Genomic DNA, 21,761 nt, shown 5'->3' with positions numbered 1-21,761 from the left:
GGACCAAATCCCTTTGAATCGCTGTAATTATTTGAATTTACCTACAATTGGTATTTGTCATTAAAATCACATCGTTAGTAGGCATTTGAATAGCTTCACAAACAATATGATTTATTAATTTACACGAAAGCCGTGTCCAGCCTTTGAATATTTACTGTTTTTGCCTATTACGTTTATCCGCGGTATGTTTATTTTATTACTTATATATCCCGTACCTAAACAAACTCTTAAAAATAATTGTAGTACCCTGTTGTGTTGTACAGGGGGCTGTCATTTCATCTCTCGTTATCGATAAAAATCGAGATATTTTCGACATCAATACCTGTTTTCCATTTTATGATTTTTAGTCGATGGGAGTTTTTGGTATGAGATTGTTAGGACTATTTTTTAAAGTCTTTCCAGATTATACTCGAACGAACTACAAATTGTTACAGGTAATATCGGTGCATTCATTGTCGACTTCGAGCACCCGTGCTTTTGGAGGTACCGGCAGCAGTGCGGCCTCGTGTCTTGGGGTCATGGAGCGCGCTAGGCCCGCGGCCTGGCCCGCGCGGGCCTACGTGCATCTCGCCACGCCCAGCACCGGCGAACCAAAGGCCACTACTCTAGCACAGGAATAATAGAATCATCATCACCATCATTATAGACATAGACTCCCCAATAGGACGCCATCAAGATCTTTCTTCGGCTTCTCGCATCCAGCTCCTGTCAGCCATCTTGCACAGATCATTACTCCAACGTGCCTGAAGACGTCCTACACTATGTTAAAAGGGCTATGCTCAGCGTTTGTGTACGGGTCAGAATCAGAAATCAGGTGATCCGGTGAGCCCACTAGATCAGCAAACTGAAGTGGCAGTAATATAAGATTCAGTCAAAATTATTATGTTTTATTAGTGAGTTTTTGGAATGAAGTGTGGTTCGTCGAAATAATTATTCATAATGCCAGAATTATTTAGTAATCTATCCTCAGGCAAAATAGGCATAGGTTTATCCGTGTTCCAGCAAATATTTGGCATTACCTACTAGGTGCATTGGATTTGATAGTATATAAATACTAATCAAATTCAAATTATATTTCGATACCTATTTTATGCACTGACCTCATGGCCTGTCGCAAAGTTTTCCAACGTTAAATTGTCGAATAGCTGCTAATAGCCCAGAGAAGCTAGTGCTTGCATTTAGTGGCCGTGTTTTAATAATACTTTCTACGCGGTTTTACGGTTAAACTTTTACCTTAATTTTATATGTATTCTTTTGGGAGATAAAATGTTCTAGAAAATCTTTTCGTTACGTGCTCCAGCAATTATGTAGTGGCGTAAGAATTTCTAGGGTTCCCTATTATGCAAGCACGAATGGGGTCTTTACAATGTAACTCGGATTTCCTCTCGACACCGGCGGTGGTTGGCTTTACTGTAATAATATGTGGGATTTTGCATAATAGCTCCTTTTAATACAAATTTGATACGAAAATGTTCAGAAATGAATTTATTATTTCTTGGCTGTGAATTATTACGGCGTGAATAACACCAATGGAACAAGAAACACATCGTTATTATACAAAGACTATTCGCAATATACCTGTTGCTTTTTTGATATTAAATCATTCGATAAATGGAATTAAAACTAACAGAAAACATTCTCCATATTAAACCTTTATTCTTTAAAGGTTACACAAACCGCAGCGGTCTACATAAATGTTTTACATATCACTTTTCTTTCTGCTACATTCTTGCTTTTTGTACATGCAAGCTCGCTAATATAAAGGTGGCCATTTTATTATTTAAATCCGCAGAAATACGCTTACCGCGTCAGATTGTCAATTTAATTTAAAGCCGCTTTTGTTTAGCAATTTAGTTCAAGACTTACACAAACGATTCGCAACTAATGTAGAGGCATACAGACTGCAGTAATTCATCATTTTATAACTATTGAATTAAAAAGTTATGGTTATGAAAAAAGTCGTACATAAACTCCGTAAACGTTACCTTTTTTGTCAATCATTTTAATAATTAACGCATGGTACCTATTCCATTATAAAATCGAATTTGTACATCACATATTTCCAAAACAATATGGTTTTTTACGCATGAGCAGAAAACTGTCGATGATAACAATTAGTTGTAATCTCGTGACGTCACTTAACAGTAGACTATTTACTGGCAAGTGACGTAACCTCCCCTTAAAACCTTTCCTTCGTTTTTTTTTCAAAATGAATTCAAATGAGCGATATATTTTTAAAATCTCTCCAAAGGTCTACTTCTTTTTTCAATACAGCACCCGCACTGCTGTGCCATTGTGAACATGATTTTAATTACTATTGTCATCAAATTATATTAGGGGTTTAAGCCTTTGCCATGTCTATTTTGAAGTGTGTGTGGCATTCAGTACATAATACGGATTCACACAGAAATATTAATTAGAATAATACTGGTATTTTGAACAATCAGTTATTCAACATAGATTATGAGAACTTTGGTATTGTCATGTATTTTAGTAAAGATTTTATATTTTGAAATTCGATTTCTAATATTGTTGGTTAGGTATATCTGAGGTACGTATACTTAATATAATAAAATAATAATATTTAAATAGTAATAGAAAACAAAGGAGTTTGAACTCAATATTTTTAAATAGTTTATTTATAAAGTTATTTAGCGTTATTGTAATTTTATAATACAATGGTAAGTTTTCGTAAATAATTATGTATTTTTTTTGTATTTGTAAGTGGTGTGTATTAAAATTAAATCATGATATAATTTCGTTTGATTTTGCTTTGAACGCTACCTTATTTCCAAATTATTGTGTTTCTGAGCCAAATAGATTTCGTAATAACTGCGCACCAGGGCTTGTTGCTGAAATACATTGGATTAAAATGATATTTATTAAGCTAAACCGTTGTAAGTACTTATTTAATGGATATTATTCGAACTAAACAATATTTGTATAACATTGAGAACATATGCATTGAGAAGCACTGCTGCAATTCCATGATGTACAATAAAAATATTCTAATCTATAGAAACATTAGCTAAATACATCTTAAATTAAATTAGCTTTTTTCATCAAAAGCATTCCTTCTTTATACATATTCTTGCATAAACAATAACTGGTGTGTTATTCCAAGGTGTCAACTAATTTCACAATTTCTGTCGATTATAGCAACAAAAAATGTTACTATCCTTCAATGCAGTCTGATTCTCTGATTACATGTGGTAGTGCGTGTAGTCACGTAGTGTGTTACTCCGAGGTGACAATAACCTCTTAACCAAATTTCTACGAAATGCGTCCAGTTTTTGAGCGTGACAAGGTCATACACGTGCAAACACACTTGCGCATTTACAATATTAGTGCGATTGTGTATTTACAGATTTTCATTTCGATCTAAATGCGTAAAGCTAATTTTAGCTTACGCTAAACTCAAACAATAATTAATAATCTTACTTCGCAGACTGTTATAGTAAGTTTAAGAAGGCTTGTAATTATAATAGGACTAATTAAAAATGATATTATAAAGCTTTAGCTATTTATTCGAGTAGGTATAAACGTAAATATATTTTGATCGTGGAGCTCGTGGCTAAGCATTAACCGCATAAGTGAATCGATCACAGGTTAAGCTACACTTGACGCGGTTGGTCCGTTGATGGGTGACCATCTTTGTCAAAAACGAGTTCCTCCGTGTTTCGGAAGGCACGTTAAATTGTGGGTCCCGGCTGTTAATCCTACATCTTTGAAAGTCGTTACAGGTAGTTAGAAGCTTGAAAAGTCTGACAACCAGTCTAACCAAGGGGTATCATGTTGCCCAGGTAATTGGGTTGAGGAGGTCAGATATTCAGTCGCTCCTTGTAAAACACTGATACTCAGCTAAAACCGGTTAGACTGGAAGCCGACCCCAACATAGTTGGGAAAAGACTAGGCCGATGATGATATTTTGATCGTGGCTAAAGTTACGAATTTTCCACACCCTGCATAGCACCATACTATAACTAAAAACCATTTAGACTATCCGAGAAATATCGTGTGAGTTATACATTACGAAGTTACACAGCTCTGGTATCTAAAGTGATAAATCATGACCAGCAATGTATAGCAACATGCACGTATTTCTCGCACCATCTAATTCAGCTTTGATACACATTTATAGCTAGGGAAATGCCCGCTACATCGGAATTTCAATCATCAATTGAAATTGAAGTTGACCTATACATTGGCGAACTCACCCACACAATCATAATACATACTGTTTGGTAATTGCTGTCTGTGGCTTTGATTACGATGTGGATATAACTCATCTACTAGTAATACAATGACGTTGCGGTATAGATGTATGAATTAAAAACCGGTTAAGTGCGATTAGGATAAATAACAAGAAATCAGCTGGTGTCGAAATTTTGAGTTGCCATTGGCAAGTTTTTTGTTAGAAACAAATTTATTACTGCTACAATCTTGTAGCGGTAACAGAAATATATCATGTGTAAAAATTTCAACTGTTGCTACCAACGAGATTCAGCGTTGTGACGGACGGCTGAACAAACAGTCAGACAGACGTTTACGCCGAGAGACGGACAAATAATAGGATTCCGTTTCACTCTTTGGTACGGAATTCTAAAATCATCTGGAAAAGTTTTACATTAACAAATTGCGATTATCAATTTCGTTGATTAATATTTGCATAACATACCACCACAAACCAGCACTAAGCCGCGAACATAAAAGTTTATAAAAATAACAAAATGACTACATCTAATGACTGTATATTATGTATGATATGATATATGGCATCATTCAAACTTTAAAAAACCGACGGTAGCTGTAGTGTTCATCAAATTCTCTATCTAATTGTGCTGACAAATGAGTCCCGGGACTTATTCTTCACACGGACACACGTCTGGGCATTTTCGGGTATAATCCAGGATAATACAGCTTTGCTCCCTCACAGCCCTTAAATATTCAACATCCAATATTCCGGACCCTAACATCGGATCGCTTTATTTTCAGATAACAGTATCGTCAATATATTGCTTATTTTTTTATTTTCGTCCGCTGAATGTTTTAGTCCGGATTTGACAAATAAAGATCGCAATTACTCTAGAGCAGCATTGAAGCCACTCTTCGATGAAAATCTGTTCTGGGTGTCAGGTGATATACCGATACTTAATAGAAAGGTGAGCTGGATCCACTTGCTTACGTATACTGTTATATGACTCTACTCCACTTCGTTTATAAATAATCAGTCTAAAGACGCCCCACTGCTGGGCCCAGGCCTTCTTTAAAAGGAAGGTTTCAGCATTTGATCACCATGCTACCGTAACGTGCGCAGTTATACGTTGAAACACGCTAGTTCATTGATTGGTGATTTCGATTTCAATATTTGGACCCCAGGATTTCTTACGATGATTTCTTTCATGGTTTGTAAGTAGTATCTTGAGTAATTAAAAATATATATAAATATAACTTTCTTTGAAATAGTCATAGTAGTGCTGTGCTTGCGTTGGGATACAAACTAGACTTCGCTCTGACAAAGGTCACCACGACCTTTCAAAAAGTAGGTAGCTAAAAGGAAAGAATTACTTCTACATACGTAAAACGAACTAAACAGTATTCAAGTACTTTGACCAAATTTCCAACAAGTCACCGAAAGAACTCCGCTGTCCAAAAAAAAAATGACAATTTCTTTTCAGGTTTTCAAAGGCATGCGTGTTACGATCCGCGAGCATCCGTACATCGCGAGCGTGCGCAGGGACCTGGCTCACTACTGCGTGGCGACAATGCTCACTAAGAACGTGTTCGTAACTGTAGCACATCCTTTGATCGAGTGAGTTAATGAATGTGATTAGTGCGCGCCTAATACTCGCAGCTAACACGAACCTCACCGAGATTGAGTTACGCCGCGTTCATTAACTAATTACTCGTAAACGAAGCACCTAGTATACCGCCGCAGGGCCGTCGCAGACTATTTTTTTATCTCACTTCATGTCTTCCAGTTTTATAGTAAACTCAATTTTGTTCTGAAGGAAATTTATTGCTAAACCTATTAAAGGAATGGAGGAGCTTTCAGTTGACGACAAAATGTTTTTCAAATCTGCTTAGATTTATCTTATTGCGTGGACGTTTAAGTCTTGTACTTTTTTGATATTAAAACATTGTTTCTTGGAAGCTTGTATCGAAAGACTTGGCTACTAAACGTAGGTACTGGTGAGTCAAAATTAGTATTAAAAATCTGACCGATTGTCACTATAGTGATATACTTTCTGCACTTTCCTAATGATAGCCACACACCGGATTTACAAGCGCTCACCAGAGACGAGACGAACAGCCAATGTAACGAAGGCAATACACACACACACATACGTGAAGATAGTAATGACTTGAGGAAATGGAAACCACTTGCTGCAGCCGCAACAAGAGTCAATCATAAATTCAACAGCTTAACCAAATACTGAAACGTCGGTTGTAGGACAACGTTATGTCTCATGCTATCTCTGGGATTTAACATTCTAAATTATTTTTAACAGAGAATCAATTCGAATTCATAAAATCAGCACATAAAAAAATGCCGATAGATATTTAAGAACGTTTTGAATTGTTTATCTCGTTCAAAAGCCGTAACAGCCGGTAACAATTTGTAAACGATTTACTTACAAAGTTCAATAAATTTTCCAGTTTGTTCCGGGCTTCAAGCAGACTACAACCTCAGTCCCTTTGCTATAAGTGAATTTCCCAGTAGATGAGCCTCAGCTATAAACTATTTACATGGACTAAGCTCGGCTCCGGCTCCCCATGTGATCGTAATTGAGTTTATAAGGCAGTTTCATGCCAGACAGTAAAAAAGTATAACATCATTTTAAAGAAGTTATTGGCAGCCGAGCACACGATAAAGTAGACCCGTTATTTTCGGTTTACTACGGAGTTATCAAATTGGGGTTATAATCTGATTTCGGATACTTGTGTTTAAATGTAGAATTAGTATGTTTTTGAAATTAAAAAAATGCGCGGTCATGGATAAGAGAACTGTAAAATTAACTTATCTACAGTAGGAATAATTATGATGATGACTTTTCTCAGTGTCCAATCTTTTGCATATGCGGTGCATTTGTAACAAATATTCTGTAACGCACCTAGATCTTACGAAAGTATTAAAATGATATTATTACATCGAGGAGGCGAGCAATACCTTCTGAAGGTGACACCTCCAAATCAGTTTTGAATAAAGAAGCGAGAGACCGTTCAGCCCCAACTACTGCGCCCTTTCGCTTCCAAAACTAAAACATCCACTTAAAAGTTGTTAGGCATCCGTCTACTAAAACCAAGATATGCTAATTTCTGTTTGCAAATTGATTGATTCCAGCATACCAATATTCGAGTTCACAGTAGTTGTGGGCGAGAACTACGCGGACCGTGGCTCTGGCCTCCTCACAGTCACCATAATAATCATTCACGAACTTTTCGACCGATACACACTGGCAAATGATGTAGCCTTAATAAGAGTATACGAAGACACGGCATACAGGTAACGATGTGCTTTCCACTTCCTTTTTAGCTAGCATTTCAAACCAAGGAATAATATTACCTCAGAAGTTATATTCTTGGGAATATGAGGAGGGTTTATTTGGTGTCTTGGACTTTGAGGCTCGCGTTCAGCTGGAGTCGGTGTACCGAAATTAATATTGAAACAGTTAGCATTCTGTAAATGTCAACTATTTGTTAACTGTTATACGCGTTTGGAATATTTACAGCATTCTATAACAGGAAAATTATTGTGTTAGGATTATCATGACGGAAACTCAATGCTTATTAAGACTTTCTGAAAAAATTGTGATATAAAAGATTTCCTTGTATTCCTTTTATTTTATTTTTTTGAGATTCGACCTTCTGTCGGTATTCTGGTATTCTGATCGTTATTTTGTGATAAGAGCCTCCACGTGTCGACGAATAAGCCGAGTTATCTCGCATTAAAATGTAGAGCATCAGCTGGAAACTTTAAAATTGATACCGAAGCTAGATTTACTAACAACCTCGGTACTAGAGCGCAAACATATTTGTGTAAACTAAACATTTAACAAGCAACGTTTTAACTATAGGCTCGTAATTATAAAGTTATGTTACGTTTATTACTGAACCGAATAATACAAGTCGTAACTTAAGACTACATTTCTATAGTTCTATTATGTTGGATGTTGTAGTATGACACAGTGACAATATGTCGTGGTGTCCTATTGTTGCTTATGCGCAGAATGTTGGCGAACTTGGTCATAAATTGGGTTGACGTAAAATAATAATAATTTATCTGTAATGTACTTGAATAAGACTCATTTTTGTATACCGTCAGAATCAACATATTTTATTGTACTTCCCTTTTTTTAAGAAGCCAAATATTTTTAGGGCGTTTATAAACTTCATGTAAATTGTTCTTGATATCTGTTTAAATAATGTTGTATGGAGTCAAAATCTACCAATAAGGAAAGTTTTGGTTCCTTGGCTTAAACAGTTCTTTACTTTACATTATTTTCAGATGTTCTGTAAAGTCGATCCAATTGGTTCATCCGAGTATTCCGTTGAATCGTGCGCGAGCTTTCGTCACTGGCTGGGGGCGCTGTGATCGCACGGTTTGTATATCTAATGCTGTTTATTTCTGTTAAGTATATTGTTTTGTTGTAATATTTTTGTTGTAAGATATGTACAAAGAAGTAAACGATCTAATGAAAATATATAATAGCTAAGAATTTTGGAAACGTGAAGTAATCGGTATTTCCCAACTATATGAACTTTGAAATTTCTTCTACTCTCAAATTCAAAAGAAAAGAAAAAAGAAAAAACCCACCATGAGAAGTCACCTACACGGATTAATAAAAACATAGAGTTTTGTCAGCGTAGGCAACTAATCTAGTTCAAATCAAATTAAACCCACCTTTTACGAAAATTAATGTTCATATTTATATGAAACCAATGGCAGGATGATATAAATGCATACCATCTGGTTTTAGCTGAAGTGGGGAATCGTACGGGTTTGGGGGAGGCCTTTGCTTAGCATTCAGACACTGATCATTTATCATCCATACATTTTGGAATCGAGCGTCCGATATCATAACTGTAATGTGCTAAAAAATCCTGGAAAACTGCCTACTTGTAATCGAAACTTTTGATTTTCATTTTGGCCACAGGGAAATAAATTAAAAACAACTTCTACCTAGATAGAACACTTCAAATTATCATGAGTACAGGTGTGCAATGTGACATAAATTGCTTCTTAATGCAACCAACATGGCTATTCCATTTACTAGACCGTAGAATAAGCCTACGCCCGTAGACTTCCGAAGCAAAAAAGCGAGCTTTAATATTCTTTATAACATTTTCTTCCAATAAGGTTCTCTACCAGTTTTCAAATTAATTATCTGATCAAAAGACGGTTTGCTTTATTTTTAATGTTTCGAATTCTGAATATCTATATTGAAACAGTTTTTTCCAATCGTATTAAGTCCTTTGACTTGAACGAATCAATAAATTAATTAAGGGATTTTATATCAAAAGTTTTTCTGCAACCTTTCGAATGATCCTTGTAGACTAATATTTTTATATTTTTTGAGTACGGATACTTTGATTAATTATGTCCTGATGTCCTCTCCACGATATCCCATCAAAGAGTATTTTGTAATAACATTTGGATGGATTTCTGTATCAAATATATTTTGTTAATTACATTCGCAATTCGAGGAACACTCAATTTTGGTCCTGTTTATGAGCGTGGAGTATTTTTAGAACAGCAGCGAGACAAATTTGTTAGTTGTAAAGTAAAATCTGAACCTGCGTAATAAAATCTGATAAGTCTTCACAAGCTTAGTATGCATTTTAGTATTATTCTCGAATATAAAACATATTCGACTTCTTGGTGGAAGAGTTGTTTGGTCTCACGACTAATTGCCAATTAACTATTCTGCTGAATTGTCATAACGGTACTTTTTTTGTTTATCTTGCAATAAAACTTAATTGTTCTAAGTTTTAACTAACAATTGAAAACATATCTCAATAGTTGTGATGAAGCACACTCCTAAACACTAAGAGAATGTAAACAGGTCTAAACAAAAAACATTTTTTTTGAGTGCTTTCGAATGATTTAAATCAATTAAACACAATAACACTCTATTCAAGTCCAATTGAAGCGTTCGTTTAATATAAACTATTCGAAAGTAATTGTGTAAAATGTTTAAATTGGAAACCGTATTCAGTTGTTTACAATCATTTGTTTACAAATGTAAACTGTTGGGGTAATTGATCGGGCTTTGTTTAAAGAGTGAATAGTTTCAAAACAAATATTGTAAAGGTCTTTATTTACTGCTAAAAATAACTCGTCGAAATCATATTGTGGTTCTCATAGTATAATTTTAACTGAATCGATTCTGAAAATAATCGAACATTGTAATATGTATTTGTAGATATATTCGCGTAGCGTAACGATGGTATAGATCAGCAGTAATAAATATTTTCTTTATTTTCGTCGTACCAAGTCGATTCTACTTTTCTTTAAACTTTATGGTAATTATATACTTATGCGTTATGTAACAACAACGAGTCGCTAGCTCTAACTCTCTAATCTGTCACACGTTCGAGGACCAAAAATTTCATACAGCTTTTTCATGTGCGTAAACTGTACGGAGTATGTTCAGAATTACAACGAAACGTTACGGATGAAAACGCACTCATACTTGAAAGCATTTTCCCAATAATTAACACGAAAAGAAATCAAGGCTCATCAGTAGGCAACAAAACTTTAAAAATATTTTAAATACAAGATTTAGCAAGTTTCACCCACATGTAAGACCTGTGGAATTTTATTAAAATAATAGGACACACACAACACCAAGACGCGCAGACCCATATGGTCAGGAAATTGAAAGCAGTGATAAAGGGTACCTCTATAGTACAGCTTAACGAATACATATGGATAAAGGTCATTGCCCCAGTATTGTACTAACCAAGGAGACGTCATATTTTACGCATCTCCGCCAACTAATTTAGATGGAATGCAATTGTGTAATCCATTTTTCAAAGAGACTTTGACAACATTCACGAGTTTTATTACGTTTACCTGTCCCTTTGACTTTAAACAAATATTTTGAGTTAGATTTGATTCACTTCCCCTTTTTCAATTAAGCTTAAATTTCTCTGCTGCCATGTGACAACGAAATATTATGATATGGATTTGATGTAGAAGAACAGTGTTGAGTTAGGACTCGGGTGATTAAAAAAAACCACACTAAGATATTTAATCCTTGTATTGCGAGGACTTAACAAGCATTCAAGTATCATGTACGTAGCACCCAGACTCAGATCTTTTGTGGATTTCACAAATGCTTGCCTTACGTGAGGATAGAACTCACGACATATCGCGCACAGTGGGTTTAACGTGAGGACTTAAACCACTCGGCTATCCGTGCAGGTATTCTGATAAGAAGTGAGCAAGCTGAACTAGACTAGGTCTACCAGCTTAAAGCCTTTATTATTTACATTCAAATACATGCAAATGTTATACGTATGCAAGACGTAATACAATCGTAATAGGTAATTGCTATTGGATATGCATTCGACAGTTACCTAGATATTGGGATAGGTTGCCGGATCTAATCGAGTTCCGAGATGGTTTAATTTACGTTGCTATATAATGCACAACTATAAGATCGTATGTAAACTTACTGTATATTATTATATCGATCTGAACTTTAACACTGACTTTATTGTTTTATGTGAATGCTAGCTAAATCCAAATAAAAATGTGACTCAAATGCAAAACTAATTACTCAGCAGGTTATACCACGAAGCTTCTTCTTTCAGTTATTAGTAACAGATACATATTTAAAATAAAAGAGGAAATATCAACTCTCATCGTTGTTTAATTATGGTTTAATTTGTTTAATATTATCGTATGTTAACACATTGTATATTATTATGCAAATAAAAGAGTAGCCATTCTAGTGGAAAGGAATAAAACAGTTGTTATCAATATTTTTTTTTATAACCACGGGCATTCTTATTTCAAACTTTGTCTTTTCGGTCTGCTGCTTGATCACGGAGGTTAAGAGTTTATATAAACCTCATTTTAGTTAAGTTGGTTTTGTTTTTAATTAAAACCACGCTGCTGGGGAGTTTGTTGTGCCCCTTCTTCCGGAATAAGAACATTTGAGAAGCAGCTTGTAAGAGGTAGCCAGGATCTTTTAACCATACATAGAGCGATTACCTGTTCCATTACATATCTTGGTCAATCAGCTTGGTACACACGTCGTACAGCCATTTTTGTTTCACATTTTACACGTTTAGAACTAACTTAAACTTTTTATTTCGTTCTTTCTAGATTTTGCTTAAAAATATAAGCCAGTAATTTGCATATAGAGGATAATTTTAATTAAATACTGTTTTGTTTGAAAAGTTTTAAAAACTGGCTTTACCTGGCGTATACAAATTTTAAACTTTATCAACAATTTAAGCCGTGTTCAGTTTGAAACATAATGAAGCTTCAAAACAATATTATATTAACGGAGCCTGAAGGTATTGCTGACAGAGGGGAGTCTTAAATAATGATGTCGTTACGTCATATAACCTCGCCTCAGAAGGTTTGTCACACGGCTTTATATTACTTCAAGGAATTTAAGACGAAGCGTCCCTTTCTGGGATTACCGAGCGATTATCGTACCTCTGCGGTCAATTTACTAAGTTTAAAGTGAAGCGTGAACCGATATTACACGCTCTACGCGCTACGCCGTAGGCTTGAGATCCTTGCGTCGTGCTACGTAGGATAAAATATTTTTATATAAAAAGTGACATATTTTTTGAGCTTTTATTAATGCTACCAGGTGGTTTGTAAGGATCAATGGGATAATATCGCTTTTTTACTTTTTCTGCTTCACCATGCTGAAATTGAATAGCCTATATTTTTATGTACAAAAACATACCTATCTATCATTATAGTTTACGAAGTACGTTTATAATTATTCCATCAAATGTGTAGTTAAAGTGCAATGCAGACGATATTTTTCAACTAAAAATAACGTAGTAAATAAAATTATCCTTAATAAAACATTTTAGTTCATGACAATTATTTTATACTTCATTTGGATTAAACACTGACTACAAATTGATTAAGTATGCATCTTACTTGTTAAAATAAAAAAGAAGTACATCAGCTAGCATTTAATACTTTTCAAAATTCATTTCGAAATATATTTTTCGTCATTTGACAAAACGTAAATGTTGTATTGTATTTCAATGCTTTTGTCATGTAATACTTTTTCATTGCAAATGAGGCAATTATTATAATGAGGCAACAACTTGGTTTTCATTTGTAAGACGTCGCTGTGAGTCTGCTTGTAGAGAGTAGGGCGGGGAGGTAAGATGATTATAACATTGTGTAGTTCGAGGTAATTTAGGTTAGGTCGAAAGCCCTACAATGTATTTATGTGAAAGGGTTAATGTGATAACGTCCTTAATTGCTGATATGAATACGCTTTATTCGTCAATTTGAGTGAAGTTTTTTCTCTGCAATACGTTGTTATTAATGATTACGATATAAACTTTCTATTATGCAATTTGAACTAGCAAAGCATTACTTTATGACAGGCATGGTGCATATAATGTTGTTTATTAATATAAATTACTTCGAGTAATTTTCCCATATTATATACATAGTTATTTGAAAGTTGTTGAATATTATATAACAACTAGCTGTTACCCGCGACTTCGTCCGCGTGGTTAGAATATAAGTTAAGATTTATATCTACCCTGTTTTTTCCACATTTTCCATAGTATCTTCGCTCCTATTAGTCGCAGCGTGATAGTTTATAGCCTAAAGCCTTCCTCGATGAATGGTCTATTCAACACAAATTGACCAACACTAATTTTTCAATTTGGACCAGTAGTTCCTGAGATTAGCGCGTTCAAACAAACAAACCAGCTCTTCAGCTTTATATATTAGTATGGATTATTTATTGTTTTTAGGGCAGAGAGCTGTGTTTACCTCGGTCAACGAAGTTTACGCCCGGCGAGAAACTGGACCCCATGTTAAGAACGGTGTCCTTCATTATAAAACTTCCGAATTACTATTGTGAAGGCTACAAACAAGTAAGTTAATGATTTTACTTTAAATATGATGAATTAATTCCGTAGTGAGAAAATGTAGATACATAAATGCAGACGCAAACGCTTGAGGGTTACTACTATCGTGCATCGAATTTAACAAAATTCGGGTAACATAAATATATTTTCCTCCTCCGAACAAAAACAAAATTAAAAGATAATGTTTTTTGTCAATATCCTATTAACAGTCTAAAAAAGAATAAGAGAAATACACAATTTAAAACGAAAGACACTCGATGAACTATTTCGAGAATAGTCCTCTTTATTGAAATGAAACTACTTTTACGGATTTTATCGCGGTTTAATTTTTGATTTTAGTTCCCGACATTTCGACACCTTTGCAGGTATCATGGTCACGGGCAGACTCAGTCCTCTTTATGCCATTAGATTTCAGCTATTCAGAATAACTCAGTACAGACAGTTGCTTTTCGTAATATACAGAAATTGGTGTTTGTTAGTACGTTTTAACGTGCGTACGCACGCACTAGGTACGTTTTTAATAAGTATCTAGTGTCAGTTCAATTTTTAACATTATAGCTCTACAGCAGATTAAATAATTAAAATTGCTTACAGTTGTTTTGAAAACTTTATTTTTCAAACTGACTTTTCTTATTGACCGTATCAGAAATTTCTTGTTCGACGCACACATTCACTGCGGTCATCTATATTTGTTATCATTCGGTGTCTAGAAGTCTAAACTTTAAGTTTGCGTCCGAGTAGTTCCTTGTTGCTTGGACCTCGAGTTTGTCTCGTGGTGAGACTGACTCAACTTTCATTTTATAATATAAAAGTTTTCTTTCGTCACTTTAAGGTAAATAAAGTTATCTTGGAAATAAATACGAGTTTAGCTGCTCAGATATTTCGGTACTTAAGTACTGATAATAGAGATATTTTGTAGGATTTAGTAGTAAGAGAAATTAATATAGGTACGTCTACTTTACCACTCACAATAGATTTTCTTTAAAAATAAGGACCTCCGTACTCAACACTACAGCAATTTCATCCTTGCGACGGGGGTTGGGGGTTTTCCAAACATTCAAATCACAAGCACAAGGTGTCAGCTATCTCATAACAATTCCCATTCGAAATCGGTCCAACCATTTGAACGTTAAGAAATAATCAATATATACGCATATAAACATACACACATAATTTCGCTTATGTACAATATTACAGGCCGACTGCAGGTGAATTTGACCTCAAATCTGCAGCTGTGCATAGGCAATTTCCCTTAACGTCAATTGAATTCAACGAGGAGATAATTGTCAATGTGGCTTCTAACATAGATAGTTCGCAATGATAACCATTTGAGTCTCATAGATATTTGTTTGACGGATCGATAATTTGACAACATCTTTGTGGTTAACAATTGGTGATTTATACAGACATTAACTCTTTTCTAGTTTTCTAAGACCTTTATACATTGTGAAGAGCAAATCAAATATTGTGTACAGTTGTAGAGATAACAATTTCGTATCTAAATGAATTTCGTCAAAATAAATTATTGAAATTAAACAGAACATATCAGTGAAAAAAAAATTGTGATTTGGTCGAACTTTAACCTTTATTTATGAAATGCTATTTTCTTGGCAAAAAGCCTTTTTATTAAACTTAAAAATAATTTTATTTGTAAGTTATTGAAAATCAAATGTTTAATTTTACGTTAAAATTCAAGTTAAAGATGTGAAAAAAACTTGGCGATCGAAAACCTTAAGATTATGCCGCAAGACCATTGAACGAGTCATAATAAGGTACGGCACGCCTGAGCCATGATTTAGGCTGGGATCCTTAAAATAAAGCAACAAATATTTATTTGAAAAGCAATAAAAATTGAAATAACTTCTCCGCCACTTTGTAGACAATCTGGTAATCTGTAGGAACACTGTCCTCAGGTCGGACAATGCATAGTTCAGAAACAAATACTCCAACTCGACTAGATGCATAGTATGAATGGTATGATTGAAATCACTCTATGACGTGGTTATGCGTGGACAGACGTCGAGAGTACAACTAATACTTAGAGTACCTGTACTGGGATAGTGCGTAAAAACTCGGCTTAAAATCCATTAAAATTTGAGCACTACCCGCAATGGCCTTTGAAGTGTAAAATAAATCAGATTTTTATATCCCATGGAAGCCAGTTCACTTTGCTAGTGGCTGATGCTGTAAACTAATCTGATCATAGTGCCCGCCAGACACTTCATGCTTTTATCTATTTATATCTGGCTCTGGGTAACCAATTACTAGCCACGTCTAGCGTATAGATCATCGGTAACTCGATTTCATCGAACAAATTGTTTCTGACCGCGCAGTGTCGTTCGTAAAGAACTTAATAAAGCTATGTAGGTGTTATTAAATGTCAACTTGGGTTGTTTACGACGTTTATTACCTACTGACTGAAGAACGTATTAATTGACTTGTTTTTCATTTGAAGAAGTCTCCATCTTGGAAAGTGAAAAATACAATTTCTGACATAAATAATGACAAATGTAATAACTTGAACATAATTTATACTTTTTAATTAACTTACTATTTTGAAATATTTATGACAAAATCCAGTTTTCCGATCCGATTCCGAATAGAATTGTTCACCAATTTATTTATGACCGCAACATTTTATCCGCCGTTTCTTTTTGTTAAGTTTTTATGGTGGCAACAGATACCCATCATTTGTGAGAATTTAAAATTTTTAGCAATCACACTTTTGTGTGATACAGCCTGGTGGCCTAGACGGTCTGGATGACAGACGAAAGAGCCTTACTAATAGGTTTTAGTCTTTGGGTTTTGAACCCTGACAATATTATTATAGAATCTAAATAACTTAATGTTCGCATGTGTAATTGCATAAAAAAAATATTTATGTTTTGAGAGTCCAGTCTCTCTGGCCAAATGACATCTCGATCATTAACTTGACATAAATCTGTCATTTATGCACATTGAAGCATTTCCTTTCATTTGCTTTCATACATTTCCTTTCATTTTCATTTTCATTGTAGCATGCCTGAAAAAAATAATATTTTTTATGACTCAGTGAAAAACTACTTTTGAATTATTTGATTATGTTATACTTCACATCCTTCATAAATAATAAACAAGAGTATAGCTTTTAAAACATTTCAACAAACAACTCGTTACGGCTCGCTTTGTGCTATTGTAAAATTTGAGCATACGGAACGTGCTATTATGAATGTTACGTTCGTACGTGATACTCACTGCAACTCGCCAAATCTCTAGCAAACCACAGCTCTTTAGTCGGATACCATATTATTTCAGAAATATATCAAAATCTGTACGGCGACAAGATACGAGCATTTGTTATTCATAGCAATTATTTTGTTATTTATAAATTGTATTTTTTAACTTTTATTTTATAAATAGAAAAACATTTTGAACCATGAGAGTTTTTATACCTATTTTTTTCTATTCATATTTATATTATTTTATAGTTATGTTACACATGCTAACACAAAATATTTGCAAACAAAAATTTAGCAAAAATACATATTTTATAAGAATAAAATAGAACCGATTAAATATCGAAATTTATCTTTTATTTCCTGTTTAAGCGGGAATTTGGGCATAAAATATATCCAATGTTATCCCTGATAGGTTAGCTTTCATTAGTAAAATTACTTTGAGAAAGATTAAATAACAATCGCATTCTTAAATGAACAACGTTTCACTCACGCGTATGGGTCTGAACCCAACCGGCGTCCTTAATCATGAACTGACGCGGTGACAGGATCTTGTTGAAACTACTGCCTCAACTAAAACTAGTCGGACAATCGCAACTACAATTTTGAAAGCATCATCCTCTTGAAGAATATTCAAGTTCAGGTTATGGATTAAAATTAATAAACCTGATCTCTGTCGTTAAATGAATAAGCCAACCCGTTTATTACAAACGTATTTTGTGTAGTACCTAATTACTGCTACTATTTGATCTGGTACACTTTTAAGTTTATTTATTTTAACTTAAAAATAACCTTGTCATAAATGGATTCATATTAAAAAAAGATATAACTTGTTTCTCTTATAACGTTTCCATTTTGCCCGTGTCTGAGAATGCCATAGACTTAATCGTGTCATCTCGACCAAGTTCTTTACACATCTATGTGAATAATTTCATGCACAGTACGTGTTCAAACTATCATTTTCCGAGGAGACGCTAGATTCATAAAGCCTCATCGTTATTACTTCTCGCAACCATAAATCTAAACTAAATTTACGAACAATATTATCTAAACTATTGCACTTTGGAACTTGCACTCAGCTCTTAAGGCACAGTATGTCTTTGAGCAAACTTCGTCGGGAATAAGTTTTAAAGCCGTCATATTTAGTAGTTTGTGACACCGGACTCAGTCCGAACACCTGCTCAAAACCCAGATGCCTATGAAATTTAGGAAGTTGCTGCATTTGTTGAACAATGTTGATGGATTTATTTATTGTTTTGCGAAATTGTGTTAGTAAAATAAATTACTGGGTCAGTGCTACCTCTTAATAGCAAGACGTGTTAGCAGTTGTCGTAGCCAAACATGTTCTACACTGATCTGCGTGTAGAACATGGGCGCGATCTCTCTTTCACAGTCATAGAGCTAATATTTTTATTTAAGTACATCATGTATTTCTTATATAATAACAGCCCATTTTGGCCACTTACAAAATAGTTCAAAATAAACCACAATAACTTCAGCATTGCACGATTTCAAAATATTGAACCAAAATTTCCAAATACTCCGATAAGTACATTAAGAATTCATGTTTACGTTTATCATATTTGGAGTTCAAACAACAATACAAGCAACCCGTGTATTTTCCAATTCTCTTCAATTTCTAAAACCTCGTAACACTCCGTGAAATTCTACATTTATGAACTATGCTAGCGGTTCGTATTTTCGGTTCCGTGGTTTTAATATTCCGGAACAATATGCTTTATTAAGAATGATAGGATAGTAAAATTATTTAGGCGAAATTAAGTCGAATAATGTTATATGTGATATGGAGCAAACATCGGTCATAGTTAGATTCTCTGATGAGACAATTGTCGACCACACAAAGTGATTTAACAGAAAGTTGCCCATGGTAACATTCCAATTCTGTTAAGTATAATAACATTAACTTAGAAGTATTTATACTAAAGTAAAGATATAAACTAGTCTCACAAAAAAAAAATATTTATTTCTTTATCAGTAAACGGCATTTACAAAACCAAGTATAATCATAAATACAGGTTGATACCAATATTGCAACTCCACCGCTTTCCAATAACGTAGCTTCGAGAGACGACAGCGATGTCATTCAGGCACAGAATGCTATACAAGAGATCTATTAACTAGATTCAAAAAGCTGCGGTTACCACTGCTTACCGACTGACTGCTTTCATTAAGCGAGCCCCTTTGTGGTCGAACCAGGTAATATTACACCGGTTTAGGCAACACGCTTATTAATATACCAATACAGATTGCATAATTCTATAGATTGAATAGTCTGCTTTGAGCTTGCGCTCAAACAGTACAATTAATTTATATGTCCTATTGCAACGCTGTTATTAACCAAAACGTGATCAGACATTTTTCCAGATGACTGGCACTGCAATTAATAATCATTGATTATATCCGTCTGGGTTGTTTTAATATTAATACAATATATTGTCTACAAAGGTTTGGTACCTTAACTAAGTATATTACCTTACAATACAAACTGTGTATGGATTGAGTATAGGTCTTTAAAAAATATATTGTAAGGTTAAATAAAAAAAAATCAAATTCTCGACATTAGTCACGCACTTTTATTTAGGGAACTATTGTGCGAATATCTTAAGCCCGATTTCCAGTCATAGTTTTAATTATCCAAACTATTTCATTCTAAAAAAAAGTAATACCGTTCAGCCGATCTGGCGAAAAGACACCACAAACACTTCTAAGTTCGAATCGAAATTTAAGTTCATTTAAAACTATAGATAATGATTTTAACTATTTTATTTTTCATTTTAAGGAACAGCAAATATTTACATTATGAAATCTTACAAATTATATGAAAATGACTTGTTATGCTCATGATATAAACTGAATGGCAGAGCTCTACATAATGTAGTTCCAAACATTTAAAAGTAAAACAAAAAAGAGTTAATTTTTAAACTACGTGACCTTTTCGAACAGACTTATACTACCTTGAAAACAAGTGAAATATACGTTGCCTTAGCAAATACAAACGGTTGTTTCATAACCCATTTTAAATCACCTCAGCTCAGTAAATAACAGTGGACGTGGCTGCTACACGTCTATGGCCGACTACAGCCATAGATATATAGAAATACGTCGAAAAAAAGAGTATGTGTAACCGTCACAAGCGACTGAAATAAAACTGTTTTTTTTTTAAAGTGATTGATATTATTATGAACAGCGAGTTCCGTAAAGTCGTACAATACGTCTAATCGCATGACACACAGCGCCGTGTCGAAGACTGCCAAACTGACACGACGTTAGACGATGCACGGCCTTCAAGCCACACCTCCGTGCCCGTCAGAGTGGGGAGCGTGAGGTTTTTTCGTTACGGAATTTCTGGGTTTAGTCCCCGCGCTCAAGGCCTGCGATAGAAGCTATGCAATAGCTTAACTGGATGGTACAGGAATGTGACGCCATATTGCTGTAACGGTCTTCCGTTGCATTGTCGTCCAGTGGCTTCCTAGTCGCGCCTAAAAAAGTTTTACTTTTTACTTCAAAACACTTTGCACGGAGATGACTTATTGAAACGAAATTTCATTTTCCAAATTTTTAACAAATATAATGCGATTTTATTTAGAATCTTTACGTGGAGTGAGGCTATAGTGCTATTGCGCAAACAGTAAACCATGAACTAAGTACTTCGATCGATTTGTTGGTTTTAGGATTCGAGTTTGCAGTTCACAGATGAATATTAATCAAGCTAGATAAACTTCCTTTGCAGTGCTGTGATCAGGTAAATAGCTTTTGAATAACATATTTCGCACAGATTTGAACAAGGATTCATTAACTGTTATAGCCCGTTTACACATAGACTCCTTATAAATGACAGATGCGGCAAAATCATTGTCTCGTTATCGGATTCGATGTATATTAAGCAAATTCGCGAAACACCGAACGAATTTGATAAAAAATACATAAAAAATAAATCTGTTTAATGCCCCAATATCCAGCATTTGATGACAAACGGACAAATTATTATTGTACTGAGTTGTTGACATTGTAATGTCGCTCATACAGTTTTATACGTAAAAAAACCCGTATCCGATAAAACGGACGAGTAAAACGGAGACCATGTGTGAACGTGCTGTTAGTCGTGGTTGCTACGAACAAACCGTATTTTGCTGTTAGTCAAGGTATAATCCGGCATTAGCTAACTTTATATTTGAACTGAAACGCTCTGTTTCTTAGCAACAAGCTTAAGCAAGCTAACAACTTACTTATGGATCTAGTGATACCCAGAAAATCCGAGTTAAAGTCATAGTAATCTGTTGGATTTATGTTTAGGACGAACAATACAGACCAATTTAATATGAACTACTTTTCTTTAGGCGTTACTCGAAAAAGGAATTATAAGGACATGATCCAGATGTTTTTTTTTGTCACAAAAATAACTGTATTTTTTAGTTTTTTCTGCTAAAT

The 21,761-nt window shown here is 34.5% G+C and overlaps 2 protein-coding genes across 3 annotated transcripts in view; both read left to right on the top strand.

The window, feature by feature from the left end:
• The window catches only part of LOC113493958 (solute carrier family 15 member 1-like), a 46,242-nt gene extending 43,692 nt beyond the window's left edge, over nt 1-2,550 (top strand). Inside the window, exon 15 of the mRNA XM_026872008.1 lies at nt 435-2,550. Within this exon, the coding sequence (XP_026727809.1) occupies nt 435-620 (186 nt within the window). The 3' untranslated portion in view covers nt 621-2,550. The remainder of the gene's footprint in view (nt 1-434) is intronic.
• Nucleotides 2,551-2,783: 233 nt separating this feature from the next.
• LOC113493957 (trypsin beta-like) overlaps nt 2,784-21,761 on the top strand; it is a 34,716-nt gene continuing 15,738 nt past the window's right edge. Inside the window, exons 1-6 of one of the 2 annotated variants that reach the window (XM_026872006.1) lie at nt 2,787-2,897; nt 4,996-5,162; nt 5,679-5,812; nt 7,346-7,507; nt 8,510-8,603; nt 13,981-14,103. In XM_026872006.1, the coding sequence (XP_026727807.1) occupies nt 2,873-2,897; nt 4,996-5,162; nt 5,679-5,812; nt 7,346-7,507; nt 8,510-8,603; nt 13,981-14,103 (705 nt within the window). In that variant the 5' untranslated portion in view covers nt 2,787-2,872. Of the gene's footprint in view, nt 2,898-4,995; nt 5,163-5,678; nt 5,813-7,345; nt 7,508-8,509; nt 8,604-13,980; nt 14,104-21,761 lie in introns of both variants that reach the window. The other variant, XM_026872007.1, reaches the window with a different exon arrangement.

This window comes from Trichoplusia ni, chromosome 5 (assembly GCF_003590095.1).
Source record: "Trichoplusia ni isolate ovarian cell line Hi5 chromosome 5, tn1, whole genome shotgun sequence".
NCBI classification, from domain to species: domain Eukaryota; kingdom Metazoa; phylum Arthropoda; class Insecta; order Lepidoptera; family Noctuidae; genus Trichoplusia; species Trichoplusia ni.
This window is presented reverse-complemented; position numbering and strand designations above follow the sequence as displayed.